General features: G+C 42.6%; 1 protein-coding gene across 1 annotated transcript in view; it reads right to left on the bottom strand.

The window, feature by feature from the left end:
* Window positions 1–16,488, bottom strand: part of TEAD4 (TEA domain family member 4) — a 42,856-nt gene that overhangs the window by 20,737 nt on the left and 5,631 nt on the right. The window contains exons 2-3 of the mRNA XM_009874626.1: window positions 4,644–4,708; window positions 3,662–3,724 (exon numbers count right to left, since the gene is read on the bottom strand). Coding sequence (XP_009872928.1) covers window positions 3,662–3,724; window positions 4,644–4,708 — 128 coding nt within the window. The remainder of the gene's footprint in view (window positions 1–3,661; window positions 3,725–4,643; window positions 4,709–16,488) is intronic.

The following is a 16,488-nucleotide window of genomic DNA, read 5'->3' as shown; positions in this document are numbered from 1 at the left end:
CAAAGCATGCAGGTCTTTCACCCAGTACTATAGCTTCAGATGTGACTAATCATCCTTTCTGAAATGCTGGGATAACTGATTTGGAGGCTGCTTAGTATTTACCCTTTTTGTCTGAAGGTTTTCAGCTCCACAGCTGAAATTTTGTGTCCTGGAAAGTACAAGTCTAATTGATTCTTGTGTTTTAATCATTGGTCAGAATATTCAATCCGAAAGACTCTTGCTTATCAAGATAAAGCTCACAAGATGAATTGGTCATCATCATCACTGCAAAAAAGGCTACCTCAGTTTGGGACTGCATTCATCTCAGGTGTAGTTGATCATTTTATTCACGTACCTGGGCCAACAGGGCACATATGCAAGAACATTCCTTTTTTGAATTTAAAAGGGCTGTGAAATTGCACTCACTTTTACAGGCAATGACACTGCAAAAACACCCAAAACCTAGGTGTTGTATGTATGTTTAAAACAAATAAGCATTCTTAATTTCTTCTTCCAGTGAATAAACAAACAAAAGCACTTCCCCATATTCTGCCTTTCCTCCTACATTCCCTACAATTAATCTTCATCCTTCAAACACTCCACATTTATCTGTGACATTATAATTATAATGGAAATGACACAGATGAATTCATGGCTTAGAGAAATGGCTGAAAGAGGTAAGCTCTTGCTGTCTTCTTCAGGAATTCTCACTTGCATTTATTAAACTGCAGTAAGTTCTTACCCTTGGGTCTCCATTCTCTCTAATCCCTCCATCTTCTCTAAGGTTTTCTAAAGTCTGAAGCCCAGGGATTCTGATGTGTCTAACACAAAAATATTTGAAGGATGCATAGCAAAGCTCAAGAATAAATGATAACATTTAAGCAGAATGATCAGTAGGAATGGGCAAAACTTGTGTATCTTTTTTTACAGTATCTGCGACTCTTGTTAATATCAATCAAATGAATGGAAGGGAAACATTTTAATTGCTGACAAAGTTCCTAAGACTCTCCAAAGCTATGGGAAATTTTTTTTTGCAGAAACCAGTTTCAATGATGCTTTAGGGAATACTTCAAGAATTACTTACAATATTTTTTTCCTTTTTTTCATGTCATACATAACGACCATTTCCCAGCTGCCCTTGCAGAAAAGGATTTGTTCCCTCCCCTTACTTTCTCACTAGGAAAAAACATATTTATCCACCAGAGCTTACACATGAGTTTATGGGAAAGAAGCATTTACCTGTGGAAGTATTAAAGTCAAGAAACCAAATAAAGCCACAACAAATAATTAAGAAGGGAAAATATTTTATATATTAACCTCTGTTGTGTTTTTCTGTTTAGTTTAAATGCCTGACAGACTGCTGGAAAAGCAGCTAACAGTTCTGTATTAATTTGTATTGTGTTTCCAGTAGGAAAAAAACAAACATAGAAAAAAAGGAAAATGAAAATAAAACTACAAAAACTTTTACCAAACATTTGCAATGTTTGTATTTTCTTTTATTATTCTCAAAACTAGTAATAGTAATAAAACCACCACCTCCTGTTCTTTAGTAGGGGTGATATCTATTTAGAGGTGATATCTATTAGCATCCCAGGACGTGGAAGACTAGTGACTTCTGGGAACAGATTTTTTGCAAAGCTTTACCCTGCTTTCCTACCTCGATCTGCTATGGGCACGGCACACACTTAGAGAAGACATCTCAATTTGTGTGGAAACAGTAATATTATAGTAATTGCTCTGAAAACTCAGCGTGTAGCTACACTGATCTCTAGGATACAAATATGACAACATATACTCAGTATGGAAATTGAACAGTGACAGCTGCCAGCGGCCACTTGGAAGAAGGGCAGCAGCTTTTGTGATTTCGTTTCCTCACTCTATGAAAACAACTAGTGAAAGCAAAGAAGTAAATGAGTTGAATCAGTGCTACCGACTTGCCTCTGCAGGCAGAAAGGAACAGTCTGGTACTGGGGAATGGTTCACAGCAGGCGGCTGGGCAGAGCTCACAGCATGGCCTGGGGCTGTCTGAAAGGAGAACAACCAATGGCTCCATGGAGCTCCCTGAGACACCTTCGTTCCCCAAGATCAAAACCAGCCAGCTCCTGTGTGCTAAATGGAAACAGCCTGGGGTGACTGGCTTTTCAATCATGCCAAATCCCAGAGCTGTGACATGCAAGGAACAGAATCAAGGTTACAGAGGAACAGAATCAAGGTTACAGATAGAAGCAGCAGTAAATCTTTTAACACCCCATGCAGTTGTTGTTTCCTACTCGCTCTAACTTGCCTCTCAAGCAGGCCTCCACCTGAACTGACCACTTAACAGCACCACAGGTTTCAAGCTTAGGCGGCCCTACTTAGAAGCACAAAATTAGGTACTTGTAATTTGTGGCTCCTTCTCTTCATCAGAGCAGCACGAAAAAGAACAGGCTAATGAGAGACACAACACCATTTTCTAAAATGGAGCTGGGAATGGGACGTGAGGATGCAGTCAGGACTCAAGTGGCAATTGCTGCTTGCAATAGAGATGCATGAACTTCAGCACTGGTCAAGACTTGAGTGCCAACAGCTCACTCACAGACAGTCCACTTCTCCTGGTGCCTAGCAAGGAGTTGCTCAGACAGCCAGGAAGAAACACATACTAACTGGTCTACTCAACAGTCAGGGCTGGACGGGGCTATCAAGATCCTCACAATCACCTGAAGCATAGAAGATCAAGGAAGTAAACACGCCTCCCTCCAGATGACTTCTTGCCATACCAAATCAGGAAGGTCTGCATGCACCTTCCTCCTTTGGCTGTTTCAATGATAGATAACAAGGACTGCACCTCACATCCTGCTCTGTTCTGGATGGCATTCATTCCGGATGGCTCGTATTCTGACAGGGTACACCCTCTTGTGCAATTGTCACCCATAGACTTGACCTTCTTGACATTTCTCACAATTTAGTCTGAGCACATAAACCATCTACCTGCTTTAAATCTGAGTAAAAATAAATGTCAAGAGGCTTCAGTTTATTAACGTGATCTCAGAGCTCTTCATATAGAAAGGAAAATACAGATTTCTCAGGCAAGTAGTCAACTATTTTCTTTCTCGTTAGCCCATGCCTCTCCAAATCAGATCTGAATAAATCAATGGATAAACTCTATTCAGCTGGCACCATTTTACCTGAGAAGATGCCAGGTGGCTTTATTGCTTCCTCTCAATGGTTATGCCAACTCAAAACACTTTCTCACAGACAACTCCATACTACTATCACTAGTAAAGGTGGAACTAGCACCGCAGCAACTATAAGGTTACCCTTTCCCAAGGCCATCACAACTGGGACTGATGACTGGTCAGTATTTGTAACCATAAGCCCCACCTCCTTCTCAGGAAAACACTCTTTTCATACTCCCACATCTAAGGGTCTTTCAGATTTGGGTGACGGCAGCATAAACCAGATGTAGAAATCAGGCACAAAAAAAATAAAGTTATTGTTTAAAGTTATTCTTTAAATAGAATTGCTCCAGACGTCACAGAGCTACAACAATACAAGTGTTTGCACAACACTTCCTGGGAAGTACCTTTTCCTTCCCAGCTTACTACAGTTCAGTGGCTAATCTCACCCTTTTTTAAAGGCTATTCAAGGAGGGAATGGCTGACTCAGGGGGCTTGTGTAATATGTTAATGGATACCCATCATACCTTGAGCTTGGCTTGGATCTCTCTAGCTTTCCGCCTTGCCAGGACCTGGATGTGACTAGATACCTGCATTGAAAGACAAAATCCATCTTCATTCCAGAGGAGTACTTAGTAGCTTCTTGAAGAAGTAAACAAAGTTTAGGCACCTTGTGCAATAGGGAATTATTTAGAGTTGAGGGGAGGCAGGGTTGCGGTAGCAATGAGATCCTCTTCTGAATGTAACTTAAATGTCACAAGATGATGTGGAGGACCAGCAAAGATAGGCCATGTAAGGCTTTTTCCAATTCAAATGGCTTTATCAAGCCAGGGGCCACCTCTAAGCTAAAGAGTCTATCCTTAAATCTAGGGACTGAGAGTTCTGATCTCTTTGTCCCCCATACTGGCCTCCTCTTGGGAGAAGGGAAACCCACATTCCATATCTTTGGCCACTATATAATCAGGCTCAGAACTTTCCTATATCTAACATGGGCCAAAACAATAAAATAATTTGGACCAGAAGAAACTTTTGGATGTCATCCACCAACCTCCTACTCAAAGCAGGTCTAGGTTGCTCAGTGCTTTGTCCAGCATAGACCAGACTGTCATTCCCAAATTACAAAGATTCCTTTTCATTCTGTGTGCCAGGTACTTTAAACATCACCATTGCTGTCCATCTGTGTGGACTGAATAAAGAATCTTCATAGAGAGAACTGATGTTCACTGAAATGTTCATTAGTAGAACAAACAGTTAAAATCATACACCTTTTAACAGAAGAAATGTGTGTTTGTCGTGATGTGTTTGGGAGACATGAGCATTACAATCCTCCTGTAAAATGCCTGAGCTGACTCTTTCACCATTCTTATTAACCAGCTTGGCACAAAAAACTCTTTACAGCAAAACCACAGGCTAATAGCAAGTGTACAGTTAGGGATTTGTTCTCATAAGCCCTTATGAAGTCTAGTGATCCAAAGCAGCTAATGTTTACAGGGAAAACTTTACACTTACCTGTTTTCTTGTGCGCGTTTTCCCTGTTCTCAGCTTAATGTAGCGGGCAATTAGCTCATTTCGGCCTGGAACAGAGAAATAATGCAAATATAAGTTTAGAAAGCTATGACTCCAGGGAAAAGATGGACAATGGAATTATCTCTCTATAGACATCAGCAGTGGGATTATATTCTGTCACACTATTTCCTATCCTAGAAAGGTACTCTTACTTACAGGAACCATGTTATGTTCACGTGGTAAAGGTCTTAGTTTTAGGAGCAGAACTTTGGGCTGCAAATTCTATTTCCCAGCTTGCATCTGTATAGCTTAAAATTAGCAATAAAAAGGAGAATGCTATGCTTTGCTTAATAATTATAGTACGTAGTGTGTAGAGGCTGTAAATGTGGGTCAAGATTGCCAGTACAAAGAAGAAAGAGGAAAGCCACTCACCCTAAAACATTCAAAAAAGCAAGAAGGAAGATCCAGGAAACAACAGGACAACAGGCAAGTCAGCCTCACCTCAATTCTCGGAGATGACGTAATTGTGGAAAACATTTACAGACACATGAAGGACCAGAAGGTGATTGTAAATAGTCCATGTCAATATAAAATAGGAGATCATACTTGCCCAACTTGGTACTTTCTACAGTGAGGTGACTAGCTTGGTGGATAAGTAAAGAGCCGTATATACTGCGACTCTAGTAGGGGTTTTGACTCTGTCTCCCATAATGTCCTCATAGGCAACGTGATAAGGAGGTGGGCTGAAAACTGGGTTGAATGGATGGGTTCCTCATTGACAACGAGCTGACAAAGAGCAAGCGATGCACCCTCATGGCAAAGGCAGTCAACAGAATTCCAGGCTGCATTAGGAAGATTGTTGCCAACAGGTCATCCTTCACCTCTACTGGGCACCGCTGAAGGCAACATCTGCGTACTGTGGCCAGTTCTGGGCTCCTCAGAACAAGAAAGATGTGGATGTACTGTAGTGAATCCAGCAAAAAGTCCACAAAAAAGATTAATGGACTGGAGAATCTTTCATGTGGGGTTAGGCTGAGAGAACTGGGGCTGCTCAGCCTGGAGAAGACTTACGGGGAGGTTTTTTTCAATAAATATAAGTACATGACTGGAGGTCATGAAGAAACCAGCTTCCTCCCAACAGTGTCCAGTGATAAGACAAGAAATAATAGGCACAAACTAAAACACATTAAATTCTATCTGAAAACAAGAAAAAAGAAAAGGAAAGGGAAAGAACCCAACTTTTATGCTGCAAGGATGGTCAAACACTGACATAGGCTGCCCATCCATCCTTGGAGGATACTCAGAACATAACTTGACACAATCCTGGGCAACCTGCTGTAGCTGACACTGCTTGATCAGCAGGGCCAGACTAGACAATCTGAAGAGATCCCTTCCAACCTAAATAAGTCTGTCATTCTGCAAATTTAATTACAAGAAAATAAACCACAATAGGGAACTACAACAGCTACACCGAATTTACCAATGTGACACGGTACAGAAAATTAAGAGTGCTTTCAAGCTCTTACAGACATCCTTATAAAAGTCTCTTTAGAGGAGACTTAGAGAAGGAAGATTAATTTTGTGACAGGCTACGGGGAGTGCCCATAAACAGGAAGGTGAGGCACTGGCTGGGAGAGGTGAAGGAAACCTTGTCCAGTTCTGGAACAAGCATGCATCGCAGGCACTAAAGACAGTTAGAAGGCAAAAGAGATGGCACAGTGAGACTGTGTCCTTCAGGGCCAAGGGAAACAAGGACAAGTAGCTTTGTGTTCAGTGTGAGAGGAGAGGCCAGTGCAGAGATGCAAAGAGAAGATGGTCACAGTGATAGATAAGGAAAATGGTTAATACATAATAATGTTAATACAGCAACATGAATGAAATGACCATCGAAATGTGAAGCTGCAGGTCACTGGTACAAAATCTGAAATTGCTTGGAATGAGAGCGGGCAACTGCAGAAGACTCAGGTCAAGGACTTAAAAACTGGGAAGAGAAGCAGCGAAGGCTGAGCTACTGACAACTTCAGGGAACACAACAAGTGAGATTAAACCCAATTGACAGCCAGCACTGCAGAACTGCTTGAGAGTGGAACCGAGACATAAGGACACTGTGCAGGTCCCCTACACTGGCTACCAGGTATCAAACCCAAGCAAACACACAGATTTTATTATCTTCCTAGAGATGGAGGATTAAAGAGCAGAAACAGAAAAGCAGCAGCTACACATCTGAAATCCAGGCACATTCAGGACAGAAAACATGACAGAAAGAGCAGGCTCTGGAAAATGGTACATCTGTGGTGACCACACTAGTACCTCAGTAAAATGTTGGGAGTGGGAAGCAAAAGACTGCAAGACATCTTATATGGCTGCAGATGTTTGAGGAATGAAGCAGGAATAAACTGGGAAGTAAAAGTTTTATTTATAACAAAGTTATTTAAAAAACAGTGTTTTCTATGGAAAGTTTAAGGGCTGAATAGAAAACTTGTACATCAGGACATGTCCTAGTTCAAGCCAAACAGAACCAATTCGGTTCAGAGATTTTACTTTTCAGCTGAGACTCTTCTAAGGGATTGCACTTCTTGAAATTAGCAGCATGTTTTCATGCAGACAGTGTCTGCTACTATTGGTGATAACACTTGATGTTTATAGTTCCTACCAAGCACCGGTATGCAGAAAGGCTCCTGCTTACACCTGCTCCTATAGGAGCAAGGTCACTGCTAAACCTTGTGCACCGTATGTTGGGGGTGCCAGGAACTAAAAGGGTGACAAGGAAGTAAAAACTTGCACCTCTGGGGAGGAACAGACAGGACAGGTGACCCAAACCTGACCAACACTATCCCATTCCATATACATCATATTCAGTATAAATCTGAGGGATCATGGGGGTTAAGCTTCTTCAATGATCAGAGTCCGAGGAGGACTCCGTCTGTTCTGCTTTTGATCCCGAGTTCCCAAATCCAGCTCCTGTATCCAGCTCCCCGCTGCCACTGAGCCTGAGACTTGTCCAGTGCCTGCCTGCTCTGCAGCATCAGTGGTGATAGCTGTAAGGGAAAGGGGGAGTGGGATTAAATATTGGGTTTGTATATCTTTCATTTATTTGTATATACTCCGTTATTTCATTATTTCCTTATTCCTGTTTCATTAAATCTGTTTAGTTTCTTTTCCAGTCTGTAAGTCTCTCTGTCTCATTCCATTTTCCCTTCCATCTCGGGGAAGAAGAGGGATTATTAGAGAGCATCCATCATTCATTTAGTGGTCAGCCCAATCCTAACCCTTGACAGAAAATCACAGACATCAAAAAAGGAAGCAGTGAAAACAGATGCAGCATTTATTCCAGTAGTTTAATATTCCATTAACAAAACTTTTTTAACTCAACCCCAATAGAAATAAATGTGTTAGAGACTGACCACTCAAACCTTTAAGGAAGGGCTGGCAAAACTCCTACTTCTATCTGTTTCTCAAACAGAAGAATGCAAATGTCCATGCATTTGTGCCATGTTCATGAAACATAACCAAAGCACACATAGGGACAGGAAAACATTTTAAATTTACAGATCTTAATCTTTTCCTAATGGTGCCTGTGGCCAGCGGTGTTCCCCAGGGATCAGTGCTGGATCCGGTTTTGTTCAATGTCTTCATCAGTGACCTGGACAAGGGAATAGAGCGCACCCTCAGCAAGTTCGCTGATGATACAAAACTGGGAGGGGTGGCTGACACACAGGAAGGCTGTGCTGCCATCCAACGAGATCTGGACAGGTTGGAGAGACAGCTGGAGAGCTGGGCAAAGGGAAACTTCATGAAGTTCAGTAAGGACAAGTGTAGAGTCCTGCATCTGGGGGGAATAATACCAGGCACCAGCACAGATTAGTGTATGTCCTGCTGGAAAGCAGCCCCATGGAGAAAGCCCTTGGAGTCCTAGTGGACAGTGAGTTGTCCATGGGACAGCAATGTGCCCTTGTGGCCAAGAGGGCCAATGGGATCCTGGGGTGCATTAAGAAAAGTGTGTCCAGCAGGTCCAGGGAGGTTCTCCTTCCCCTCTGCTCTGCCCTGGTGAGACCACACCTGGAATCCTGTGTCCAGTTTTGGGCTCCCCAATTCAAGAGAGACAAGGACCTACTGGAGAGAGTCCAACGGAGAGCTACGAGGATGGTTAAGGGACTTGAACATCTCTCCTATGAAGAGATAACTGGGTCTATTTCGTCTTGAGAAGAGAAGGCTGAGATGGGATCTCATTAATGTGTATAAATATCTGAGGGGTGGGTATCAAGAGGAAGGGGGCAGTCTCTTTTCAGTGGTGCCCAGTAATAGGACAACGGAGAATGCGTATAAGCTAGAACATAGGAAGTTCCACCTCAACATGAGGAGAAACTTCTTCACTGTGAGGGTGACAGAGCACTGGCACAGGCTGCCCAGAGAGGTTGTGGAGTCTCCTTCTTTGGAGACTTTCAAAACCCACCTGGACACGTTTCTGTGTGGCTGCCCCAGGGGATCCCGCTCTGGCAGGGGGGTTGGACTAGATGATCTTTCGAGGTTCCTTCCAACCCTGAACATTCTATGAGTCTATGATTACAAATGCTCTCTTTATTCCCTTGGGAGAAGAATCAAGTCTGTAGCTGAGAAAAAAATAAAATAAAACAGCTCCAGCTCCTCCATACATAAATTAGGAACTATTTCTGTGCCAGAAACACAATGCCCAGCATAAAACCACTGAACTCTTCAGTTCCCACAGCTTCAGCATTAGCACAATGACATGCCCAGGAGAGTTTGATGGCAGTAGTTGCTGTTATGCACCTTTCACTTGGCTGCTTTTCCAACCGATGTAGCCATTTTTACAAAGCTAAGACAAATTACTAGCAACACATACCCACACCACCTTTTTCTACTGCCAAGAATAATACTTATGACTTTTCAAAGCCTCCATCTGTTGGACATGGATCCAAGTTGAAAGGTAAGGAACAACCAAAGTGATTTTTCTAACACAGGTGCCAGCATATACAAAATTTCAGGATAGTTTGACACACATCAGAAGTGGGAAATGTGCACAGCAAAACAAAGGGCTTAAACCCCATTACCCGTAAAGAAACAAGAAGACCCCTTGAGGGGCAAGGGGAATGAGTGAATGGAAGAGAAAGGAAAAACTAGCATTGAGAGGAAGTGTATGTGGAGAATTTCAGGCAAACTTTTAAAAGGTGAATATCGGGCTGTGCTGACAAGTTGAACACATGGAAACTCTCCAGACACTGGCTCAGATATGGGTCATCCTTGCAAAACTAACTTCAATGGATTCTTAACCAGATAGAATAATTGTTGCAGAGTAAATTTAGCTCTGTCACGTTTCCACAAAAGTCAAGAAATTATAAATACTGAGCAGTATGACAGAGCAGGCTGCAGTGGTAATCTGGGTCAGAGGATGCTATGAACAGCCTCTATGCCAGTCACCCCCAAAATGGGTGAAAACAACAATCCCTCAAAACCTCAACCAGTCAGAGGAGCACAAGCTATCTTTGCTCAAACATATTTTGGAAAGGGCAATAGCCACTAGGGACAGGAGACGCATGAGGAGACAGACAAAAAGGAACACAAAAAGGAGACATGCAAGGATGCCCAGAAGGAGAAATGCAAGGTGTGTAAAAAGACACATTTGGAGAAAAGCTGACATGTGGTATGGGACATTGTTGGCGACATGGCTGGAAAAGTACTCCTGCGAAGAGGTTCTCCATGGCAGGAGTAGTAAGTACTTCAAGGTAACTGCAGCCCATGAAGGACCCATGCCAGAGCAAGGACAATCCTGAAAACGACTGCAGCACCTCAAGAACCCATGTAGGAGCAGAGGAGCAACAAGAAGCAAGGAGCAGTAGAAGAAAAAAAACTAAAAAGCAAAGACTGGCAGAAAGAAACCTGTACACTGTGACCCCAATTTCCTGTGCCACCCACCACCTCATCAAAGGAAGTAGGAAGGACTGTGTTACACAGAATAAAACAAGGGAAGCTGAGACTAGGAAGCAGGGAGGAGAGGGAATAAACTGTAATTGAGTGTGGGAAAGTGCAGGTGTTTGCTTGAGTTTGTGTTTAAGTGTTTGCCTTTGACAACATGAGCAAAAATCACAAAGCTCCCTAAGGACATGTGCTACACTGGAGATGACTACAGGCAGGGGAAAGCATTGTAAAAATCACACAGAAGCTGGCTTTGGAATTCTCTAGAGAGAGCATTCAGTTTTAGAATTTACTTGCAGTTTTAGAATCTACTTCCCACTTGCAACCACCTCTCATATAGCCTTCCTCTTCCAGAATTGTGTCTCCACAGAGCCAGGGAAAAACAAAAAGGTGGCAGGGTATAAAGATACAAAGATACAGGTAGCACAAAAACAGATCACTCCACAAAGACATTAGCATCACAGAGATTACTAATGGACTATGCAAATCGCCAAGCCCGGTAAACTGCAGCAAGAACATATTAAATTACCGTGAATCAAAACTGCAAGAGAAGCAAGTCCTAAATGTCTTGGGGTTTTTATCCTAAGTTAGATGTAAGCAAATATTATGCATCCAGAAGCCTGTAGGTTCACTGCCTCTGGAAACACTTTCTTTGTTCCACAACCCCAGCTGCAGGGTCAGCAAAGACCAGCACTCCTCACTTGGCTGGAACAGGCAGAGCTGTCATAAACCGTCAGATGGCTCATTTTTTAAAGCCATGTAAAGTGTTCCTCAGTAATCTGATCATATGTTGTGTTCCTAGAATAACTCCTGCTGAGGCCTGCCATGGTCACCAGAAACTGCCAACAGTTGTGCCTCCTCTGTCGAAACTGCGCATTGGGTTTCATGAAGCTCCAGCCAACATACCAACTGCAGCACAGCACCCAAAAGCTCTTTATCCTCCTTTGAAAGCATGGCATGAAAAAAGGAGTAAAGAGATACTCTCCCATGTTCTTTACCTCTCACTCCTAACAGATAAATTTCCAAGGGCATCAATCTAGCTCCCACTCAGTCTTACACTAAATTGTAAAATTTTGTATTCAGTAGTTACCCAGGAAGGTGTTGCTATGAGACGAAGAGAGAGATGGGGGAGAGACAGACGAGGACAGAGAGACGAGGGGGACAGAGAGAGACACGAGGAGGGGAGGGATGAGGCAAGAGAGGTGGGAGAGGAGAGACAAGAGAGATGAGAGAACTACACTCAACATAAACAGCATGAACTGCGTGCATCAGACAGCACGACGAATAAATCTAGACACAAGAGGGAATTTAAGGACACCTCATCTGTCCACCCAATGTCAATGTTTCTCTATGCACACAAAGCAAAACAAATTGCTGAGCAAGTCTTACCAGAATGGCACTTTAAGGCAAAAGCAGTGTGTGCAATATTCACATGGGCAGATGGGACTAACTGCCTGGGGTCTGCCCCATCCATACCTCCTTGCATAGTCTTACTTTCCATCTCTCATTTTGCTGCTTCCTCCTCCCAGGTACACTAAATGTCCTCCTGCTAGCTTGGGAAGAAGATTCTGCTAGCTTCCCAGTTTCCTAGCCCAGCTTTTTCAAGGCAAGAGAAAATGTAGTGCATGACCTTTCCTTCTCTGTTCTGGGTTCCCTTCATCCCTTCCTGTCTTCCTTGACTTTTGGCAATCATTAATGTCACATCTTTCTTGATAGCTTAGCACACTTGCTTTCAATCTTAAAATCTTTTTCAGGACATGTTTTTATGAAGTTTTATTTAGACTTTGGCGTCTATCTCTCCTATAGATCCTTCTCCCTTTCTTTCTGAGCATTGTCGTGGTATACAACTTATATAATACACTGATGATATTCAGCATCCAAAGTCTCTCAAAAGCTCCATCCTTCCCTCTCTGTTTCAGCTCCTACTTTTACTACTAATTCCTCTGCCAGAGCTGAGGCTATCCCCAAAGTCAATAAAAATTCTGCAATAACCATCTCCCTATTCATCTCTACCTTTCCACCTCTCCTTTGGAACCTCCACTCTCCTTCCCGTACCATTAATCTCTAAACTCTGTTGTTTGCTCTTTACTGGTCTTCACACTTTTTTGGTACTTATAAACTAAACACACTAAGCAAATAATGCAGCATGGTGTCTTGTTTTTCCAATTTATCTGGATTGTAACTGCGGCATATCCCTGTGGGAAATAGTCCCAACAGCAGAGGACAATACCAAGAGTAGCATGTTTATTTTTAGTTAGGAGCTGGAGACAACTCTAAATGATGTATTAATAACGACAAAGTTCACTTCCATCAAGCTCCTTTTGAGGCTTTTTTTAACAACTTGTATTTTTATTCCGAACTTCTACACTTCCAGAGAACTGTATTCAGGAGGCAATAAAAGAACTTAATACACCACTATGACTATCACACTGGGATCACTTCCCATGAAAGAGACCATAGAAAACCATACTTCATTTTACTGCACTGGCCCATCTCTTCCTCCACCAACACAGAACTTCAATGCTAAGTAATCATGTTTGCACAGCACAGTTACACATATCAGAGAATTTTATATTCAGCTGGGAGAAGAAAGTTTCCTCACGTTGATCATTTATTCCATGCTTGCATTCGCTCAGTATTAAACTTCTCTACAAAGATTCCTCAAGCTCATGCAGTCCTTAAAATAAGGGGACTTTGAGATGAAGACCCAAAGAAAGCTGAGCCAGTATTGCTGAAAAATATCGAAACAACCAGATCCCTGAAAACATAATGCTGAAGTGATTAGCACCAAATCATTGTCATCTCCTCCCCGACACACCTGTTTACACCATTTGACTGTGCATTGGCAGTTGGGTGATCAACCCATTTGAGGTGGCAAAACTTGTTTTATTTACCAACTGGTCTAAACCCTGAAGCCCTGCCTTGCATAAAAGGCCTTTTGCTAGGAAGGTTAGTGCTTACTCCTCTCCTTTTCTACTGTATAACCTTAACACACAGTTCAAAACTCAAGAAGTGCTATCCCCACTTAGAAACTGCCATTTCTAGATGGCCAGTTTAAGATGCTTAATGCATAGCGCATGACTGAGAGATCATAATTACAGGTGCTGCAGGCTTTGGGATGCTTTTTTATTGATTCCAAAAAAGGAGTGGAGGTACATGAGAAAAAAAAAAGTCACAAGACGTGTAATTATGGCAACAAATTCTTCATCAACAAAACAGCCTGAAGAGGTTGCCCTCTCCTCAGCTGGTCACTCCTCCTCCTGCAATATTCCATCAACTCCTATGAGCAGCTGTACTATTTAAATTGCTGGAGGGAGAGGAGGGGGAGCGGAAGGGAAGGACTCACAGGCATCACTCTAATTACCAAAAATGCAAACCCAAGTCCCCCCTAGCCCCTATATGGATTTTGTGTTGATTTTGTTTTTCCCAGTCAGCCTGTTTTTAATCGGTGAATTAGTTCATTTTTTTGGCCACATTAATCACAGCATTGGCACAGCGAACAGAGCACAGGAAGAATCGGGGCAGAACTTCTTAAACCAGTTTTGCCACCAGAGAAACTGTAGCTTGGAACTGTACTCCACCTAACCCTCACAGGCATACAGACTGAAAAGAAAATGAGCAAAGCTCTTCCTGTGCTTGCATCATTTGTCTAAAGGCTAGATAGAGTTCAAGTGCCTCCTAATTACTGCCCCAAAGGCATGTGGAGTTATTCCTTGTAAAGATGAGCTTTTACTAAGGTACCCCATTGTACTGCATGCAGCAATCCCTCCCCATCAGCCTAATAGGAAGCTCCAGGCTATGCAGCTCTTCAGCACCCCTCAGCCTTTAGTACAGTTTTTCAGTGCATAAACCGAAATGTCCCCATCAGCTGTGTTTTCCCACATTATCACCACAGGCAATAAAATGTAAGATAATCCATCCAATAAGTACTCCTCCCTATACACATTAAGGACTGCAACAGAAATACCTGGGACTTGTTCTGGTGCTTGCCAAAGCAAGACTGATGTGAATCTTATAGAAATTGTTTGGATTCAGTTTGGCTGGGAAATCTCACAATCACACCAAAGCAGCCGCACATAGTAATGCGAGTCCTTCATATGCCAGAGAGTGCATCAGATAACATACAAAACAGCCAATAATCTTACATGGAAAGGTATGTCAGACTAACAGCATTCAGTCTCTTAGAACAGCTGAGAATGAAAAAATTCTACAGGCACAAACATATTTTACTCATTAAGGCCCAGGCTCAGAAAAACATGACTGTTGAGGGTAGCACTGAAACTAATGATTAACTGTAACAGCATCTACCAGTTCCCATGAGTCCAAGTTCTACATTATAGACCCAGACATCTGCTAAATTCTTCCTTAAGTCAGTAAACTTCCAATAGCTGCACAGTGTCTGAAATCAACTCCCAAAAGTACTTCAGTGATGCTGCCTCAAAAGATAGCAAAAACTTCAGCACCTCTCTTCCTCCTTATTTTGTGGTCAGCTGCCTCTGTCTCTTGCAGATATGTACCCAAGAGTTAATCTCGTGCATGCACCCAATGACAGTCTGACCAGCTACTCAAAGCTTCAGTTCTCCCAGAAATCAGAGCTAAAAAGGGTCTGAGCGATCCTTGTAGTTGCTTGATGTGCGACCAGCACAGAACCACGCAGTTCTCATGGCATCTGGCCTGGTCTGACCCAGTCCTTTGAGGAGCTGTGACTGCTTCACTTGACAGACAAGATTACTTCAGGACCCAGTGCTGGCTAACCGAGTGAAAATTATGTGGCAGCTTTAAAGAGAGAGCAAAAAAACCCATAGACTGTTCATGCGCATTATATCAATAAATGAATACTGATTTTGTAGGTGGAATGGCTGCCACATCACCCACCTTCAGTTTTTGACATCATAATTTAGAGTGCAGTCACTGTCCACGATTACTATAAACTATGTAGTTATAGCTTCAGCTTAAGCAAATGGCTGGATACTGCTAAAAAAGTGGTTGCCTTTTTTCCCTGACTCCCTCTCACCAGATTGTTCCATAGGTCAGTTTAAATTTCTAATCTGGCAGAAATCTGTCAGCGTATTTTGCCAGAGTAGTTTGCTACCAGCAGAGCAAGCTAAAATGGATCAGCAAAGAGTCTGCTGGAAACTGAAGTGAGCTTAGAGAGTGGGAGCACAGAATTGCGAGCAGAGCAGTGGAGCAAGGAAATGAGAAGGGCAACTCTCTCTTCTCTTCTGCAATGAACTGTTAAATCATCTCACTCCTTCTGAATGAAATACACTCTTGGTCTTAACACTGAACAGTATTACACCATCCCAGCACTAGCAAAAAGATGTCATATTCTCTGTAACAGGTGAAAAGAGGATGTGGACAGAAAAGCCTAGCAGAAACACAGGCTTCAAAATCATACCAGGTACCCAGGAACTGGTCTGGATAACAGCTGAATTCTGCCAAACTCATAAAATTTCCTTACAATGGCTTCAGGTATATTCCTCCTCCTGCTCTCTTGCTGCCATAACACTGGAGCAATTCTGTTCTACATCCTTTAAACACCCACTCCCTGGCTGAGTTTACAGCGTAGGTCTGATAGATAGCTGGGAAATCATGATAGCGGCAGTGATGGGAGAGCAGAAGCAAAAGGATGACAAAACTGTTTAAGATGGAGGGAAACCTGAAAATGTACATGCATCCAGACAGAAATTTGCAAATTTTCTAGGTGCTTCACCTATCTTCTAGATGAAAGCTGTCATATCTAGAATTGTCAAATCACTTTCCTCCGTTCTTAGGCATGAAGGATCAGACTAGACATTAACAACTTAAGTAGAGCTGGCTTTGTCTCCAGGCAAAGGAACAGGTGAGATAACCTTTGAAGATCCCTCTCAGCACCATTTTCTATAACTCTACAACTAAAGTCGATGATGCAGTGTTC

This window comes from Apaloderma vittatum, unplaced genomic scaffold (genome assembly GCF_000703405.1).
Source record: "Apaloderma vittatum isolate BGI_N311 unplaced genomic scaffold, ASM70340v1 scaffold3068, whole genome shotgun sequence".
Classification (NCBI taxonomy): domain Eukaryota; kingdom Metazoa; phylum Chordata; class Aves; order Trogoniformes; family Trogonidae; genus Apaloderma; species Apaloderma vittatum.
This window is presented reverse-complemented; position numbering and strand designations above follow the sequence as displayed.